At 29.5% G+C, this 20,860-nt stretch overlaps 2 protein-coding genes across 3 annotated transcripts in view; one reads left to right on the plus strand and one right to left on the minus strand.

The window, feature by feature from the left end:
• LOC145246771 (beta carbonic anhydrase 1-like) overlaps positions 1–13,826 on the minus strand; it is a 139,679-nt gene extending 125,853 nt beyond the window's left edge. Inside the window, exon 1 of the mRNA XM_080108554.1 lies at positions 13,496–13,826. Coding sequence (XP_079964680.1) covers positions 13,496–13,597 — 102 coding nt within the window. The 5' untranslated portion in view covers positions 13,598–13,826. The remainder of the gene's footprint in view (positions 1–13,495) is intronic.
• Positions 13,827–13,881: 55 nt separating this feature from the next.
• LOC145246769 (X-ray radiation resistance-associated protein 1-like) overlaps positions 13,882–20,860 on the plus strand; it is a 334,894-nt gene continuing 327,915 nt past the window's right edge. Inside the window, exon 1 of one of the 2 annotated variants that reach the window (XM_080108553.1) lies at positions 13,882–14,020. The gene's annotated coding sequence lies outside the window, so the exon portion shown is untranslated. The remainder of the gene's footprint in view (positions 14,021–20,860) is intronic. The other variant, XM_080108552.1, reaches the window with a different exon arrangement.

A 20,860-nucleotide genomic window follows, 5' to 3' on the forward strand; every position in this document is an offset into this window, starting at 1 on the left:
ATCAAACAGGAAACAAACAGTCAGAAACTCGATTAATACTGAAAAAATAAGGGGGTATGATTATTTTTGAACATTGCAGATTTTATAAATAGCTGTATATTTCTTTTATTACAAGTATCCCGAGATTTTAAAATGACGAAAATGATCAGAAGAGGTTTATTAAGAATATGTATCAATATGGACGTAAACAATAAATTCTTACAAAGTTACACCTAATAAACTCAATTTTCAAGGAGGGGTATGAATAATATCGGGCACAAGTGTATATATATAGGATATATATATATGTATATATACAGGATATATATATATAGGATATATATATAGGATATATATATATATAGGATATATATATATAGGATATATATATATATAGGATATATATATATATAGGATATATATATATATAGGATATATATATATATAGGATATATATATATATATATAGGATATATATATATATATAGGATATATATATATATATATAGGATATATATATATATATAGGATATATATATATATAGGATATATATATATATATAGGATATATATATATAGGATATATATATATAGGATATATATATATATATAGGATATATATATATATATATATAGGATATATATATATATATATAGGATATATATATATATATATATAGGATATATATATATATATATATATAGGATATATATATATATATATATATAGGATATATATATATATATATAGGATATATATATATAGGATATATATATATATAGGATATATATATATATAGGATATATATATATAGGATATATATATATATAGGATATATATATATAGGATATATATATATAGGATATATATATATATAGGATATATATATATAGGATATATATATATATAGGATATATATATATATAGGATATATATATATATATAGGATATATATATATATAGGATATATATATATATAGGATATATATATATATAGGATATATATATATATAGGATATATATATATAGGATATATATATATAGGATATATATATATAGGATATATATATATATATAGGATATATATATATATATATAGGATATATATATATATATATAGGATATATATATATATATATAGGATATATATATATAGGATATATATATAGGATATATATATAGGATATATATATATAGGATATATATATATAGGATATATATATATATAGGATATATATATATATAGGATATATATATATATAGGATATATATATATATAGGATATATATATAGGATATATATATATATAGGATATATATATATATATAGGATATATATATATATATATATATATATATAGGATATATATATCTATATAGGATATATATATCTATATGATATATATATCTATAGGATATAGATATCTATAGGATATATATATCTATAGGATATATATATCTATATGATATATATATCTATATGATATATATATCTATATGATATATATATCTATATGATATATATATCTATATGATATATATATCTATATGATATACATATCTATAGGATATATATATCTATAGGATATATATATCTATAGGATATATATATCTATATGATATATATATCTATATGATATATATATCTATAGGATATATATATCTATATGATATATATATATCTATAGGATATATATATCTATAGGATATATATATCTATAGGATATATATATCTATAGGATATATATATCTATAGGATATATATATCTATAGGATATATATATCTATAGGATATATATATCTATAGGATATATATATCTATAGGATATATATATCTATAGGATATATATATCTATAGGATATATATATCTATAGGATATATATATCTATAGGTTATATTTATATATATATATCTATAGGATATATATATCTATAGGATATATATATCTATAGGATATATATATCTATAGGATATATATATCTATAGGATATATATATCTATAGGATATATATATCTATAGGATATATATATATATATCTATAGGATATATATATATATCTATAGGATATATTTATATATAGGATATATTTATATATAGGATATATTTATATATAGGATATATTTATATATAGGATATATATATATATAGGATATGTATATATCTATAAATATATAAATTCCCCAAAAATCAAGAAATTAACCAATTTTTTATTAATTGTCAGTATTTATCAAATAATGATCGCGGAATATAATGAACTAATTATTTTTATTTAACTCTTAGTGGAAATGTATTATTTTGTTTAAACAAAAAATACCTTTACTTAAGTTATGGTTTTTCAGTAGTTAATTAAAAGTGCAAGAATTTATTATTAGTTTTTGTATTTAAATAAAGCAGCATAATTTGTAACAATAAAAATAAAATAATTTTTACAGGAACATTACGGAAAAAGCTCCTGAAGTCCGTGATATAACTTAAAGAAAAATTAATTTCTCGAACTACCAATATAATTATTGAATTAAATATTGTTTATTTAATATTTTGACACAAAAAAATTCTAATTGCAAAATTTATTTCTACTTTTTTTATATACTTACATTTTTAATGTAATCTTTACATGTAAAATTCTAATATTTCCATTGCACGCAAGAACGTATAATTATCAACGCAAAATAATGTTCATATAATCTTGGAAAATAAAGTAAAAAAAAAAATAATTTGAAAAACAGGAACATAGAAATATAATTTAATTAAAAAATGGCAAAAATTATATGAACGTTCCATGTCGGTAAGTAAGGATGCGCAGAGTTGAAAAGAAAACCAGTCTGTTTTGCCCACCCTCCTCCTCTTTTCAACTACATGCCTATTTGTGTATATCAACTTTAAATTTCACGTAAACATTATGATAAATTTTAATGTAAGCCTGTATTTTTTAGTGTGTAATTTTTAGTGTTGGGACGATTCCTAATTTTTATACGATTCCGATTCCAGGAAAATATTGATTAACGATTCCGATACCAAGTACGATTCCGATTCCGATTCCTAGGGAATTTATTGTTTTGAAATATACCAGGTAGTTTTATACTTATGGTCGGTAGTTCCCAAATATGTTCCCTAACTTTGGAAGAGATATTTTATGTCTACACTGTCGTGTTTTGGATTAAATAAAATTATTATATAGCAAACTAAACGGAAAAATTAGCAAAATTTATTCTAGAGAAAATTTATTTTACTTAATTGGAATACAGAAAAACAAACTCAAAGAAAATAGAATTTATCCTTCAGAGAAAAAACAAATAAAATAGAATTTATATAACAGAACAAAAACAAGAAAATTAGAGAATAAATACACACGATTCATTATTTTGTTCCTCATAATTAACAGATTTAATGAATTAAATAAAAAAAATATAGCGGAAGAGAAAGAAAATATATACTAATTAAATATAAAAAAGATAAATATTTAATTTAATAATTTATAAATGAACGTGCGTAATGAAAAAAAAACAATATACCACGTGACATGGCGCCGTAGATACAAAATAACCGGGTTTGTATTACTGTACACAGATTCGAAAAAGTTGTCAAAAAACAAATATATAACAAACAAATATTATCAAAGGCAAGATAAGTTACTTTTCTACCAAACTGGATACATTTTTTTTGTTTTTATTCAATGTAACATGTTTATTCAGCTCGAAAAACATGCAGTGTTTACCGATGTATTGGAAAATGCAAAATGGCGCCCGACACTCTCTTTAACATGGTAAGTTCGGGAAAAGGTGTTATAAATAATAAACTAGACAAAATACTATTAAAAAAAACACCGAATATATATCAAAATATGTCACGGTAACATATATTGAGCGAGTTTCGAGCAGTATTTTGTATAGTTTATTATTTATAACATCTTTTCCCAAACTTACCGTGTTAAAAAGAGTGTCGGGCGCCATTTTGTATTTTCCAATACATCGGTAAACACTGTATGCTTTTCGAGCTGAATAAACATGTTACATTGAATAAAAACCCGAAAAATATATCCAGTTAGGTAGAAAAATAACTTATCTTGCCTTTGATAACATTTATTTGTTATATATTTGTCTTTTGACAACTTTTTCGAATCTATGTGTACAGTAATACAAACCCAACTATAAGTCCTTAGTAAAATTCTATTTATAAATACTTTTTAAAATGAAATTATTTAATTAATCGTAAATATTATTTAGACATAAAAATTAACTGATTACAAAACCTTTTAAAAATATATATATTAATTTCTTTTTCGTTCGGCAAAGAACTGCGCAAAACACTTTTAATTTTCAATTTAAAATTCTAGAAAAAAGATTATATTATTCTGCTTTTAATATAATCAAATTCAGGGTTTTATCTTTCTGGAGAAAAAAAAATAATGGATTTTATTTCAATGAAATTAAAAAAAAAAACTTGACTGAATTGAATTAATTACCCTTAAATTAACGAAGGGGTTATTTAATAACTTTAGGTTTGGAAGAGATAGGTATGGGGTCGATTTTTTTGAAACTTCAAAAGAAACCGACTACTGTCAAAACTTTGCGAAATAATACAACGTGATCAATTTCATTTTAGAGATATTTCTTTCAAAAGCCTTCTTTTAAAAAAAGAAAAAAAAAGTATATTGTTCTATTAAACCGTTTACTGTTTAAATAATTTGACTTTGCTCGTTTTATTTTAAGAAAATATAAGTTGAAAAAGCATTTTCATTCAGTATTAGAAGATTTGTCAGTAAAAAAAAACAATCGCCAAAAAGATAAGCGTTTTTTTTTTATTTTTACTCGCAATGTAGAGCCCTGCATACTTCTTTTCAAGTTAACTCTTTTGTAGTTTTGATTACAATAGATCTGAATGAATGAACCTTGTAAGGGAGGGGCACTAAGCATTGCCCTGTTAATAATGAATTTCTTTGGTTTCTTTTTATTTCTCTCTTGCGGTTAGAAATATCAGGAAGTTTTTTTCTTTTTTTCAACATCAGACTAAAAGAATCGTAATGAAGGAATCGGAAAATTAAGGTATTTTTTAACGATGCGATTCCGATTCCGATACCTCCCAAAATACACGATTCTTACGATTAACGATTCCGATTAATCGTCCCACCACTAGTAATTTTTCAATGATTATAAATTGTTTTCTTAACCAATTGTAATTCTGTATTAATAAATAATGGTGCTAACTTTTTTTTTTTCAAGCATAAATTGTCAGTAGTATAATTAATGAATTTAATTAACTTTTATGCATTTTTAAATGAAGGACTAAAAAAAAAAGTTGCTAGGTATACAGGAATAATGTTAAATAAAGACATAAATTATGTCTAATTTGTCCTTCCATACATATTTCAATTTTTGCCGCCAGAGTTTTTTTGATGCGATGAACACACCTCGTTCCTACCAGTGATACATTTTTGGATAATTATTACTTTGGGGGGGGGGCAAAAGTTAAGTCAATTTATTGTATTAATTCATTATCTTAAGACTTTAACTTAATACTTAACTTGGAAATAATTTCAGAAAACTTATATTTTTCTTGACAGAAAAATGTAAATGCGATCTTTGTCATAATGAATTTTTACGTGAAATCTAAGGTTTTTCAGATTTGAGATAAAATTATTCCATGTATTCTTTATTTGACACACTTTTTTTCTTTGAGAAATTAACTTTAAACTATAATCTTTCAAATACAATTAAAAAGAAGTACTTGAAAATTTTAAAAATTATTATGATTAACCGGTGTTAAAAACCATGCCCCCCACCGAAGCAGCCATTAATTGCCCGTACCCAATATATGGTTAAGTAGCAGTTTTAGTCCTTTAGAACTGCTTTAAAGCTTCACCGCTCACTCATTTTTCGACCAAATTTCAAACAGTTAATAGATCATCATTCTATATTCAATAAATTTATATAGATTTGTTTTCATTAAATTTATATAGATTTGTTTTCATTAAATTTATATAAATTTGTTTTCATTAAATTTATATAAATTTGTTTACATTAAATTTATATAAATTTGTTTTCATTAAATTTATATAAATTTGTTTTCATTAAATTTATATAAATTTGTTTTCAATAAATTTATATAAATTTGTTTTCAATAAACTTACAGTAGGTTTTTGTTATTTATTTATTTATTTATTTGTTTATTTTTTTTCAGTTTGTTTGGTTTGAAATTTGTCTGTGTCTGTTACTTTGCTCGGCTGAATTCGGAGACTGCCGGTCTAGCCCGAACCATAATCGACAAAAATCCTGATGGTCCGGGTCAAATTATGCAAGAGTACCAAAAAAAATATTATACTGGTGTCCATTGTACAGGTTGGCCGATAAAAAAAAGAGTGCTTCCTCCTTATTATAATGAAATCGGCCAGCCGAAAAGTTAATATTTAATTTAAAAACCATGATAACTCCTTACATTTCTGATCAATTTCTACAATAAGAAAATGTTATCTAACTTATTCTTATGTCACAATTATTTCAGTCTTCCATGATTATGCGAAAAACTGATTTCGGCTATATTTGTTTTGTCACGTGACATGTGACGTAAACACAAGGCAAATATCGAAGAAATTAGAAATTTTAGCCAACTATTTCCTTTAATCTCTCTCATTTCTCCCGTATCATTTTGTAAGTTTTGGCTATTTTCATTACTGTGGCATGACAATTCAGAGGATGATATTAGTTTCACTTGAAAATCATTATTTCGATTTCTGAATATCGCAACAATAAAGATGAAGCACCAAAATGTTTACAAATATTCTCACTAATTATATTTGACAGTAATATTTGGGGGCGGGGGATTAAAAACAACAGTTTACTATTTCCATTTTTTTTTTAAACTTATCCCACAACATTTGTACATTCTTTTCTTTCTTCCTTCTGAATTATCATTGGTCTCCCACTTACTTTGTTGGTTTATTCTTTAAAAAGTGTTCGCTTCAATTTTTCCATCGATTTATCTTTGATAAAACACTATACTTACATACAAAAAGAAAATCGGCTATTTTTTTTACTTTTCGAGATTTTCCAGTGCGTGTTCAAATACATGTCTATAGTACAATTAAATCCTCATGTTTTCTCCTCTGTCAACCACAGGAAGAACGGACAGTGGATGTGCATTGAATGATTTAAACGGATATAACATTTTAATTTAAGATATTGCACTTGACAATTCACTTGGCGTTTGCAATAACCATTAACAAAACTCAGGGACAACTTTTACATGTGCGACTTACACCATGATTGCTTCTCACATGGACAAGTATATGTTGTGTGTTTTACAGTCGGAAAATGAGACAATCTCTACATCTGCACAGAAAAAGAGACACCTTAAAATATTGTGTATTCACAAATATTAAGATAAACATAACATACATTTTGTCTTTTGTCTTTTCTTTTTGTGTTCCATTTTAACAAACTGAGCCACAGCAACGAGTGGCCGGGTACAGCTAGTATTTTTCATAAAATAAAAACGTTTTCATCTCCTTAGTAATTAGATGAAATACTTTAAATAAAATTTGAAAAAAAAAAGTTTTCACCTCATTTAATACTAAACATAATGTCAGTAAGTTTTCATGAGCGGTTTACAAAAAAACATTTCTTTTTCGTTCTCCTTTTTTTTTTTTTGAGGGGGGGTATTCAATTATAGAACTTGTATGGATTTTAATAGGTGCTTCTGCAGTTTAATTGACCGTTTTTCCGTAAGTAATGTGTGGACATACACTGAGCAGAAGAACTGTTTAATTTTAATTGTTTGTTTTTCACAAAGATTCTGTTTGTATCCATCCCATCCCTCATGCCCCTTCACCGCCACCCCCTCCAATGTAAAAAGGATTTTTTTGAAAAATTAAACAGTTCTTCTGCTCGGTGTATGTCGGCGCGTTCGCGTTACTTACGGAAAAACTGTAAATTGGGGGGGGGGGTACTTACGGAAAAACGGTAAATTAAACCTGTTAAATATTGGGAAAATTTTCAGATTAGGTCCACCTCCACAATTTTCTTTTAAATAAGTAGTTATCGAGATATAAAAAGTTGTATTATGCATTGTATTCTTTGGCAGCCATCTTTTTACGTGCATGCTCGCGTGCCTTAAACAAATCTACTCATCTATGACTGACACTGCACACGCATAAAAAAGATGGCCGCCAAAGAATACAATGCATAATACAACTTTGTATATTTCGATAACTAATTATTTCTGCAAAATTCCAATGCCATTTTCGTATTCAGCATAGTCGAAAACCTTACCAGGTGGCATTTAAAAGAAAATTGTGGAGGTGGACCTAATCCAAAAAATAAAAAAATACTAAATAGTGTACAAGTTCTATAATTGAATAACCCCCCCTGAAAAATAAATAAATAAATAAAAATGCTTTTGTATACCGCTCGTGAAAACTTAATTTTTAGATCAATTAAAAAAAGCATCAAAAACTACGTGAAAACTTTATTTCAAATGTCTGCTACAAAATTCTTGCGCAATGTGACAAGTCACTTTACTACGCGCATGCACGCGCGAACGCATCATGTAAGAATAGCATAAACGAAGGCGGTGGTGGTGTGTGCGGTGAGATGGCATAAAATAGTGCGAGGGTTCAGGGGTTAATACCATGCAAACTATAAATTTGCGACGGGTTTGACTATCAGATTCGTTGTCAGCAACCCCGAAAACCTATGAAAAAGCGAATTATTGGTCGGTGTTTTGTTAAAGCAAAAGCGGTGTATTTGGATCCGGATCTTAGGCGAGTACGTATGGTTTTATAAGCTTGCCACCCGTATTTAGGGATAATAAAAAAATCAGCTAACTACCTTAGCTCAGCATTTTACATTCAATTTATATACGAAATTAATCCTCATTTTAATTTCTGAAGTAATTTTTATTTTCAAAATTTTCGGGTGTGTTCATTTTTTTTTTTTTTTTTTTTTTATATAAAAGCTCATTGAGAAGGGTAGCTAAAGGCGTCACTCTACAAATACAAATCCAGACTGTTGACGTGTAATCATATTCTTTAAAAAAAAAAAAAAATAAATAATTTCTTCCGTTGACAGTGTGGGGATAAAATTTAATCAAATAAATTGGATCTCTTCCACGTTAAACTGACCTCGTGTCAAATCCAATTTGGGTGACAATTTTATTTCAGAATCAAATTTACGGTACTTGTGCAGTTTACGGACCGTGCTGAAATAATGTAATTATTTGGAAAGCAATTCTTAACATGAGGAGGGGGCGGCTTGTAAAATATTGTGTGCTTTCATTTAACAATTTAATAAACAAAGATACCGCAAACATTAAATGTAACTAAAAAAAAAAAAAAAAAGGCGTATTGATAAAGTGCACAAGCACAATATTTATTTAAAAACGAATCGATTGCATCTAAAACATAGGCGGAAAAGAAAAACAAAATATGGGAAATATTCAAATGGTCTCTAAAATTGTGTAAGAAAAAAAAATAACAAAAATGTTTTTTTCTCCTACTCAGTCCTTCAATCGGTTTTTATCGTTAAAAATGTTTTGTGCCGATAAACAGATTACGAAACAATCGTAATGTTTATTTTTAAAAAATATTGTGAGTCAAGCGTGTGTGTGTGTGTGTGTGTGTGTGTGTGTGAGAGAGAGAGAGGGGTGCAAGGTTATGTTTGCATAGTTGAATCTTAAACAACCAAACATACGAAATGTTTTCTTTAAAAATATTTATAAGACTCGACAACAGTGTAAACGATCGTTTCATATTCTAGCAGAAAATTGTCATTTTCAATGTTTATATTTATAAAATTGTGTGACCACTTTCAGTTCTTTCTCGCCTCTCCGAAACTTAAATGTTTGTCTTTGAAAAATAAATAAATAAATGCAAATACTAAAACGAAATTTAAAAAACTGATTTGTATAAAAATGCATTTTTTTTTTATTACAATTTTATTGGCAGTTGAAGGGGAAAAAAATTAATAACTTCGTTAATTTGAAAGGAAATTGGAAGCATTTAAACTGTCGGATAGGTTATGTTTGACTTACGATCGGATATTTAATTTTAAAAATTCTATTAAAAATAATTGGCATTTTATTTATTTTTTTTTTTTTTACGACCTGCAAACACCCCGAACCTCCCCAAAAAAAATCGGCAGTTTTGCAGTTCAGTCCCGGAAAAGTTTGACAACTCGAGAAAGGTCACATCAGTATTTTACACCGTCAAATCAAGAACATTACGAGTTTTAAAATAAAAATCGGTTTGTACACAGATTCGAAAAAGTTGTCAAAAAAACAAATAAATGTGATCAAAGGCAAGATAAGCTACTTTTCTACCTAACTGGATATTTTTTTAGTGTTTTTATTTAATGTAACATGTTTATTCAGTTCGAAAAACGTACAGTGTTTACCGATGTATTAGAAATTTTAAAATGGCGCCGGCCGCCGGACTCTCTTGAACACGGTAAGTTTGGGAAAATTATTTAAAAATAAGAAATTATACAAAATACCCTACTCTTAGAAATCCACCGAATATATGTCAGCCTATGTGACGGTAACATATTGAGCGAGTTTCTAACAGTATTTTTTATTTTTAACTCATTTTCCCAAACTTACCGTATTCAAGAAAGTCAGGTGTCATTTTCAATTTTCCAATACATCGATAAGCACTATGTTTTTCAAGTTGAATAAACATGTTACATTAAAAAGTAAAAACACTAAAAAATTATCCTAGGTAGAAGAGTAACTTATCTTGCCTTTGATAACATTTATTTGTTATATATTTGTTTGACAACTTTTTCGAATCTATGTGTATAGTAATACAAACCCATAAAAATTATTAAAAAATAAATTTAAAAAATAATGCAATTAATATAAAAAAAAATAGGTACTCCTGCAGTCCTGCACTCCTGCAGTATTTTACCCATCGATTTCACGATCTTAGCCGAGCGTTGACGAACGCTTTCGGCGTTAACGCAAACGAAAGCCGAGAATTCGGAGCTACGGTGCAAGAACGCTAAAAGTATGTGAATAATACAACAACATTACAAGGAAAAGATATTACACACACACACAACAAAATGGATAAAATTAATACAAAAAATTTCGATAAAATAAATCACAAACACTTACCGTAAGTTTTTTTTTAAAGTAAAATAAATTTATTTTGTTGAATATTTTTTTTTTTTTTGGGTTCATTTTGTTTTCCGATAGCTTTTTTTTTGGGGGGGGGGGTAAGCAACAGTAATAAACACTTCAATGTTTTTTTTTTGTTGTTTGTTTTTGACAAAACGTTATTAAACAGTAACAACAATGTTTTTTTGTTTGTTTCCCCCCCCCCCCCAGTAATGTTTGTAGGGGGGGGACAACAATTACTGTTTATCTTTAGTTCCGACTGGAAGATTTTCTACTGACTGTAGAGGCAAAGTAGGGAGCAAAGGGTTTTCAGAGGATGTGGAAAGAAGCTCCTTTCCAACCGGGTAGCCTTCCGCGATTTGATTTATTATGGAGACAAAAGGGTTGTGTCCAAATTTTTGTCTCCACATAAATTTGCATAAATATGTTTCCAACAACTCCCGTTTTTTTTTTTTTTATCGCTAAATTAAATAGCTGAAATGAAAGGCTGTGTATTTTTACTTTGAAACAATAAAATAACTGAAATGAAACGCTATGTGTGTAATTTCAATGAAAATTATTCGTCTGCTGCTGCGCGTTCGTTTGAAGCGCCCTGATTGGCTGATAGAGTATCGTACCGCTCGCCATGTTCCGGCGTTTTCCGACGGATGTCGATCAACGCTCGGCTAAGATCGTGAAATCGGTGGGTAAAATACTGCAGTACCAAAAAATATTTTAATATTGGAAGTAACCACTTCATTAAATAAAGTAAACGAACAAAATATGCATTTTTATATATTTATAACTTTTTAACAGAAAAAAAATGAAACAATTTTTAGAAAGTGTATTATTGAAAAAAACGAACCAAATAAAATCTGAAGTAATAAAATATATACAACATAAAACAATTGAATGGTGCTAATGAATGCACTTACTGATCCGCGTTATTTTTTAAATCGTATTTTCAAGTTTAATGATATGTTTTTTATTCAATTGTAAGGTTAAACTACAGAATAGGTACAAAACACCCTCCTCTCTCCATGTTAAGAAATGCTTTTTAAATAATAACGTTATTATTTCAGCACGAATCAATAAGTGCAGGAGGACTGAGGAGTACCAATTAAACATTTCTTAAAAAGTGTATTGTTGTCTTATGCTTTTAATAATTCGTAGAAATGTGTCCTTTCTCACGCCGTCTGCACAACCATTAGATGGGAATGGAACAAATTTTCATATTTTTTATATTAATTATATAATATATTTTATATTAATTACATTTTATTTTAAAACTTTAATAATTTTTATTTTAAAACTAATAATTCGTAATATTCGTGATTTCGCCGTGTAAAATACTGGTGACCCTTCTAGAGTTGTCGAACTTTGCTGGGACTTAACTGCAAGAGACTGCAAAAAAAAAAAAATAATAAAAAAATAATTTGATACAGAAAAAGTAGAGATTTCTGAGCAACGACGAGTAAATGTAGTTAATAAAACGATCAGACAAGATCGCACGTGTCTGTGTGTTTCTCGCTTATACGTAATTTTTTTTATAAATAGGCACTTAAATTATTATTTATGGTGCTTATTTAAATTGGCATTTACGACGGCAACTAAAAAAGAAAAGTCTGCATGAAGTTACGTTGTTAAAGAACGAAGATGTCATATTCCAAAAATTACGTAATTTGATCAAGTAGTCTTTTTGTTTTTTTGGGGTTTTTTTTTTAAGAAAAATCACATTTTACGACTAAGCGAGTCGTAATGTTTTCCTCGGACATGGTAAAAATCTGAGAAAACAAATAAGGGGGAGACAACTGAAATCGAAGTGTCGAGGTAAAAAAAAATCAGCCTTATGTTTAATACAGTTTAGTAGTAAACCTGCTAAAATCAGTAAATTTTAAAGAAACTACTTGATTGATTTACGTACTTTTGGGAATATGACATCTTCGTTCTGTAACGCCATACAGATATTTGTTTTTGTTTGTTTTTATTTTTAATTGTCGCCATAAGTGTCAATTTGAATAAGCACCTTACTATTAATCGATTATTATTGAAATCAAAAATAAAATAAACACAAAAAAAAAATTAAGAAAAAAAATGTAAACATGATTGTTCCGATATTGCATATCGTCTTTTCTGTTTTGAGTTATTGAAATCCTTCTAAAATGAGGCATTTGTTTCATGCATTTTTTGGAAGAGATGGATATCCTTACATCAAAAACTGGGCCCGTCGTGTGGTGTGGCAAAAGCGACTATATTTTGGATTATTTTTATGAGTGAGTCCTGAGTCCATTGTCTAATACTTTTATTAATACAGGAATTTTACACGCATTTTTTTTCTCCGAATAAAAATTTGGACCGATAAATAAATATGAAATGTTTCAAGTTAAAATAGAAAAACAAAATAAAAGTACTTAAAAAATACTCACCGAAGGGTTATTTTTGATTACTTGAAAACGTTTTTCCATTAAAGCTTTATCGGTAAGTCGATACTTAAGTATCCCTCGTAATATTTTCTCAAAACCTTTCATATTGTCAGGTCAAGTTACAAATGTTGTGCAGGCAGTGCTTGTGTTTTGTTTCACGCGGACGCACTTGCTATCTCTGTTTTGTCGACAGTCGATATTATAGGGTAGCAGGAGGATTGGTGGGGGAACAATTACGCGAGTTATTTGCTCTTTTTTCGTTTTAGTAACGAAAAGTTATCACCCCTTAATATTCTCTGCGCGTGTCTTTTTCACTTTCAATATATACATTTTTATATCGTTTGCGATTTCTTGTACGTGTCCATTTTGCGTGCGCGCAAAAATCAATGCGCTTGCACAAAAAACAACATGGCCACCAGTGAAATAGGGAATACAATGGATAATAAGGATTTTAATATCATGAAAACTACTTGTCGGCGACAATTTCAGGACGGAGCCGAATAATACCCCTGAATCAACCTTTTAAATGTAAGTCTTTAGTTGATCCTCTAGTGATTATTAACCGGCCCGTCTAAGAAAGGAGTGCATGAAATTAGGTGGCCCGACGGTCCGTTCAAAGTAATTATCTCTTTCCTACCGCAGGAATATGTGGCTAGAAGACGGGGAAAATAAACCAGCACACAAGAAGTGGTGCAGTGCACTCACTGCACTACTGCACTGATGATAGGTGTGTCAGAAATTTCGTGAAAAAAAGTGAATAATTCCACCCCGTCTTTCCAAGCTTATAACTCCTCGAAAAATGTAATTCAAGCCCTAATTTTTTTTTTTTTTTCAATTAAAGGAGCAAGGACCAAGGTTTCATTAAAAAAAAAAAAAAAAAAAAAAAAAAAGGTTTTAAACTTCGGACTTTACAGGTAAATTTCTAAAAAACACTACTTTTTTTTGTTTTAAATTTGAATATATTATTTATTGACCTTTTCTCTTCAATTTGTGATATATAACACTTTGGTGAGTAAATTAATTATTTACTTTTTAATAGACATTTCAAAATGGGAGGCGGGAATTATTCGACCCCCTGTCTTTCCAAGCTTATAACTACTCGAAAAATGTAATTCAAGCCCTAATTTTTTTTACAATTAAAGGAGCAAGGACCAAGGTTTCATTTAAAAAAAAACAAAAAAAAAACAAACAACGTGGTTTAAAAAAAAAGGTTTTAAACTTCGAACTTTACAGGTACATTTCTAAAAAAACACTACTTTTTTGTTTTAAATTTGAATATATTATTTATTGACCTTTTCTCTTCAATTTGTGATATATAAAACTTTGGTGAGTAAATTAATTATTTACTTTTTAATAGACACTTGAAAATGGGGGGGGCGTGAATTTAAAAAAAAACGTTTGTCTAAAATATTATATTTGGTTTATTGGAAAGAGCATAAAATTTCACATTGACCCTGAAAATATCCTAAAAATAGAATCAATAAAAAAATTTTGATGATTTTTAAAATTGAAAAATATTGAGTTCGTAAAATTCATTACTGTGTTTTAAAAAAAAAAAAAAATATTTCTATTACTTTTAAAACAACTTTAATAGTTTATTTTGGAAGTATAATCCATAAAGAAAATAAACAATCCATTTTTAAAAGAGAAATTACGAGTTTTTTTTATATTTTATTCGCAGTTTCGTGTTAGGGGTGTCAAAAATTCCTACAAAAATTCTGATACACCTACTGCACTGGTGCACTCTGACCTCTCAAATTGCTTGCGATCCCCTGTAAGAATGCTTAATGTTATAATTAACTCCTTCCCAAAGAGAGAAGGCGAAGACTGTGAGAATGGACCTCCTAGAGTTGAACAGAATAAATGCCATAACCGACACTTGTCCAGAATCTCTCTCCCCCATTAAAAAAATAATATCATACGCCAAAAATAACGTAAATTGATCAAGTAGTTTTAGTTTTACAAAGAAAACCACTTTTAAGTAAATCTGAGTTTTTCTAATGCCTCCTTCCCATGTTAAAAATGGCTTTCTAAAATCTCAATTTGGAGTTATTTTCATTGTAGTTTATCCATAAAATTTTATTTTCTTATTTAAAAATAAAACTACTTGATAAATTTACGCGATTTTTGGCATACAATTTTTTTTTTCATTACAAGTATGTTCATTATACAGATGTTTCTTTCTTTTTTTATTGGGGGGGGGTGAACAAGCAACCCACAACTTGACAGAAAAAAGTCCATCGCTGTCATAATGACCCAGTCTCTGCCAGACTGGTTTTTGAGGATGGACATTGATTGGTATGAATGCCTTTCTTCATCTCAGTGGGAACCGTTCGGTTGTGTAGAGCACTTGTAATGTTACATAAGAAAAAAGGGAACACGAAAGACAGCGCGATTCACACGTACAAAATTCACGTGTAATCTTGGAAGAAAGTTGGAAAATGGTGACAACAATAAAAGTTTACTGTTAAATTTGAGTGAGATTGATGTGATATGCGAGTGTCTATAGCAGGACGTATGTCTGTGGTAAGTTTTGAAGGCTTAGTAGTAGTCGTTGTGAGAAGTTCAACAAAGGCATTTTTCGATAGAGCATGATGGGTGATAGGAGGCACCATGCAATATAGGAACAGACTCACACCTCAAAATGATACTGGTTCTATTTTGAGGCAAATAAACTTTCTTTTTTTTTACTTTCGTCCACCCCTAAAAAAAGACATGTTGCCACTGAGATGTAAAGGGCTACTGTGAATTAGGGGCATCATAGGTGGGGAGTTGTGCACCAAGATGTTTATTCATATTACATTTTAACTTCTGCATATTGGAATAGTCAGGAACACAGGAAACAGGTAAGGAACTCAAAAAGTTAACAGTGTAAAAAGCCCCTGACATTTTAGCACCTCAACCATGAAGAGGTTCGTTTTTGCTGAGTGATGAGTTGGTCAGCGTATTCATATTGGGGAGGCACCAATGCAGTAAGTTCATCAGTGCATATGCCATTAAAGTACCTGTAAAAAATGAATGAAACATCACGGCAATAGGGTAGAGATTGAAGTTTGTCGATAGTATGGGACCTATTAAATTAGAGGTCGTTTTTTAACCCTATCTAAGGAGGGGGGGATGCACCGACCCAGATGTGACAACAATACTCGATGTATGGGCGAATGGTGGCTCTATACAAATATAGGATACTGGCAAGTGTGAGAAGTTTTCTAGCTTGGTAGAGGGAGCCCACTTTCCTTGAGTGCAATGTTTGCATTAATATTCATATTCATAAGATTTTTAAATAGAACAAAACAATTCTATTACAACAACAGTTAATAATATCAAGCTAATTATTAAAACAGATTTTCTTTAATGTAATATGCAGATGAGGTTACCCAGTGAATGTAGATTTTTTTTAATATCATGCTGAAATAAAACTGTATATAATTTATAAAACTTTATTGTAATAAATATATAATTTATAAAACTTTATTGTAATAAATATATAATTTATAAAACTTTATTGTAATAAATATATAATTTATAAAACTTTATTGTAATAAATATATAATTTATAAAACTTTATTGTAATAAATATATAATTTATAAAACTTTATTGTAATAAATATATAATTTATAAAACTTTATTGTAATAAATATATAATTTATAAAACTTTATTGTAATAAATATATAATTTATAAAACTCACTATGTCTGTGTTTGTCTGTTTTCATTTTTTTCCAAGTACATCTCCTAGACGCAAGGTCAAAATTGAGAAATATCGAAACTTAGCAGGCATAAGTCAACTTAAAGGGCTCTTGTACGCATGTGCAAATATACATTTATGTTAGTCAATTCATTTTTTACTATTTTTAATCCATCTGATGATAGTTGAAATGGTAACAACTAAACACTGTTTTGGTTTTGGTTCCAGCTGATGGCAAACAAGTCATTTTTTTTACCGTTTGAAATCAATACTATATTTTGGCTACAATCTAATCTTATGTACAAAACTACACTTGCTGTGTGTCTGTCTGTCTCTCCATTTGCATCTCTTCCGAGATTCAAGATCACAGAGCAACATGAGACAGGTCAAATAATTGCATTTTTTGTGGACCATTGTTTTATATATATATAAGTGAACTTCTCTATCTGTCTGTCTGTCTGTCTGTGTGAGCAACAGTCTGCACAAATACACATTTCTACATATAATAAAAATATACACATAAACAGATACACATTTATACATATAATTAACATATACACTGTTGTGGAGACGCCCACTAATTAGCATACGTGGGTGAAAAGATATAGATAAAGGTATCAAGTCAGCAAGACCGGGGAGCTGTGTTCGAACGCCGGATAGGCAAGACGCATGTGCCAGTTGTTCTATGAAAGACTTTAACACACCCTCTGCCAGACAATCTTTCAACTGCAGTACAACTGCACCTTTGTAAATATGTATTATCTTTTCGTCTTACTATATTTGTTTTATCTTTACTTTCTGCGTTCGTGTTGTTATTGATACAGACACAACAGTGGCGATGGGATTTCGAAAAAAGATTTACGCGTGAGAAAATACACTATCAAACTCAACAGTGGTATTCAGGAAATACTTACTCGTCAAAGATTGGAAAAAAAATTCACTCAGGAATTCAATGTTTAAAACGCAGCAACTACGAAATTGTCGAACGCGATATACTTGCAAAACACCAAGATTTTTTTTGTGACTACTTGAAAAGGAAATTCAAAACCCGGGACACTTGAAAAAAATAAATAAATAAAACAGCAAGCACTTTATTTCAAAGTGCCTAAGAGAAAAAAAAGGGGAAACTTGGAAGTTGCAGTAACCTTTTCTGCAAAGTGAAAAAAAAAAAAAAAAAAAAAAGTGTTTCGCTAGGATATCGTGAACTTATTAGGTAGACGGTTTTGAAAGAAAAAGTGATTTTTTTTTCTCAATGTGCTAAGAAGGGATTTTTTTTTTCTTTCTTGTACATAATTAATAACGTAACAAAAGGAATCGGTTGTTCGTAGTTATTAAAGAAAGGAAATTGTAAAAGTGACTGATTTACTAATTTGAAAAACAAAATGGAGGATCTTATCAAGTTATTCGCGGAAATGCAAATGCGTCAACAAGAAAGAGACGAAGTACAGAAAAAAGAACTACAAGAAAGAGACGAAAGACAACAAGAACGAGACGAAAGACAGAATGAACTGCTTCTTAAATGTATAGAGCAAATGCAACTTGGTCAAAAAGATTTGTTGGAAAGATTAACGACTAATTCTGCACAGGAAAGCAATACAACTTTTTCCAACGCAACAATTGTGAATAGCATAGATGTGTTCACGTACCTACCAGAAGAGGATAAAATTTTTGAGGCATATTTTAAGAGGTATGAAGATATTTTCGAAACAGATTGCGAAAGCTGGTCAAACGCAAAGAAAGTAAGTTTATTACTTCGAAAGCTTGGTACCAGTGAACATTGCAAATTTGTTGATTTCATATTGCCAAGGAAAACGAATCAGTTAGACTTTGCTGAGACCGTAAAACTTCTTAAGGAGTTATTCGGACCGAACATGTCTCTTTTTCACAAGAGATGGTCGTGTATGAACCTTAAGAAAACGGAGGAGCAAGACTACCTGACACATGCGTCAGTAGTGAATAAACACTGCGACAATTTTAAATTATCGGAACTTACGGTGGACGACTTCAAATGTTTCATTTTTGCACAGGGGCTAGTTTCTACAAAAAATTCAGAGATCCGAAGACGCGTTCTCTCAAAATTAGAGACAGAACAAGGTCTGACACTGCAAAAGTTAGCAGAAAATTGTCAAAGGGCAGTATCACTAAAAAAAGACTCCAGAGATATAGAAGAAGCAGGAGTGTCATACATGAGGAAAATTAAAAAATCTGGCAGAAACGCAAAGAAAGTGTGAGACTCGTCAAAATCCAAAAGATTACGCGAGTTATAAATACTCAAACTTTAATTACAGAAAACGAAATTACAATTCAAGTCAAAGGAACTATAGAAAATCGGGACCAAGTAATAATTGCGGAAGATGTGATGAAAAACATTGGGGAAAGGATTATCCTTACAAAAATATCAGATGCTTCAATTGCGACAAAGTCGGACATAAGAGTATTTGTTGCAGAACAAAATATAGAGATGAATGAGAACAAACGACAAAGAGAAAGACAATTTACGAAAATATGTGTTGGTCAATATTTTCGGCAAACAAATAAAATTTCAACTTGATTCTGGAGCAGATTTGTCGGTAATAAACGTTAGCACTTGGAAAAAACTGGATAAACCGACTCTGAAAAAGTCAAGTAAGGGTGCTAGAATGGTGACAGGAGACGAAATCAAATTCGAAGGAGAAGTCAGCCTGCCCATTAATTTAAATGGCACGACGAAGAAATTGAAAATCTTCATAATTAAAGAAAGCGAGAATTTATTGGGAAGAGATTTTATTGAAACATTCAACCTTTGGGATAAACCGATGAACGCTTTTTATAAAAAAATAACCAGCTGCACCACAACGTCAGAAAATATTAAAAATGAACTAAAGAACGAATTCCCAGAAATATTTACTATGGGACTGGGAAGATGTAATAAATTTAAAGCTTCGTTCGAGCTAAAAAAAGATGCAACACCAGTTTTGAAGAAAAAACGAAACGTGCCGTTCGCCAGATTAGACAAAATAGATAGCGAATTAGACAGATTTGAAAGAACGGGCATTTTATCAAAAATCGAAACTAGCGTTTGGGAAGCACCTACGGTGTACGTAAAGAAGAAATCGGAACAAATTCGAGTCTGCGGAGATTTTTCAACCGGGTTAAATAATATGCTACAAGATCACCATTACCCTTTACCAAGCCCGGAAGAGATTTTTGCCAAACTAAATGGTGGGAAAATTTTTTCAAAAGTAGATTTGTCCGACGCCTATTTGCTAATTCTGATAGAAGAAAAATGCTCAAAGATTTTATGCATTAACACACACAAAGGGTTATTCAAGCAAGCGATGGACACAATGTTGAACGGTTTAGATCGTGCTTGTGCATATCTGGATGACATAATCATAAGGAGCGCGTCCATAAGTGAACATATAGAGCATTTAAAACAAGTGTTCACAAGAATAAACGTGTACGGATTCAAGGTGAAAGAAAACAAATGTGAGTTTTGTCTAGACGAAATCGAGTATTTAGGACAAATAATAAGTAAAGATGGTCGACGCCCTGATCCAGAAAGAGCGATAGCAATTAGGAACATGCCAGCACCACATAACGTGACGACTTTACAGAGCTTCTTAGGCCTCGTGAACTACTACCAAGTATTTATCAAAGGCATGCACGACCTAAGAGCTCCGCTGAACGAATTATTAAAG

This window comes from Euprymna scolopes, chromosome 24, assembly GCF_053919585.1.
Source record: "Euprymna scolopes isolate OS-2025 chromosome 24, ASM5391958v1, whole genome shotgun sequence".
NCBI classification, from domain to species: Eukaryota; Metazoa; Mollusca; class Cephalopoda; order Sepiida; family Sepiolidae; genus Euprymna; species Euprymna scolopes.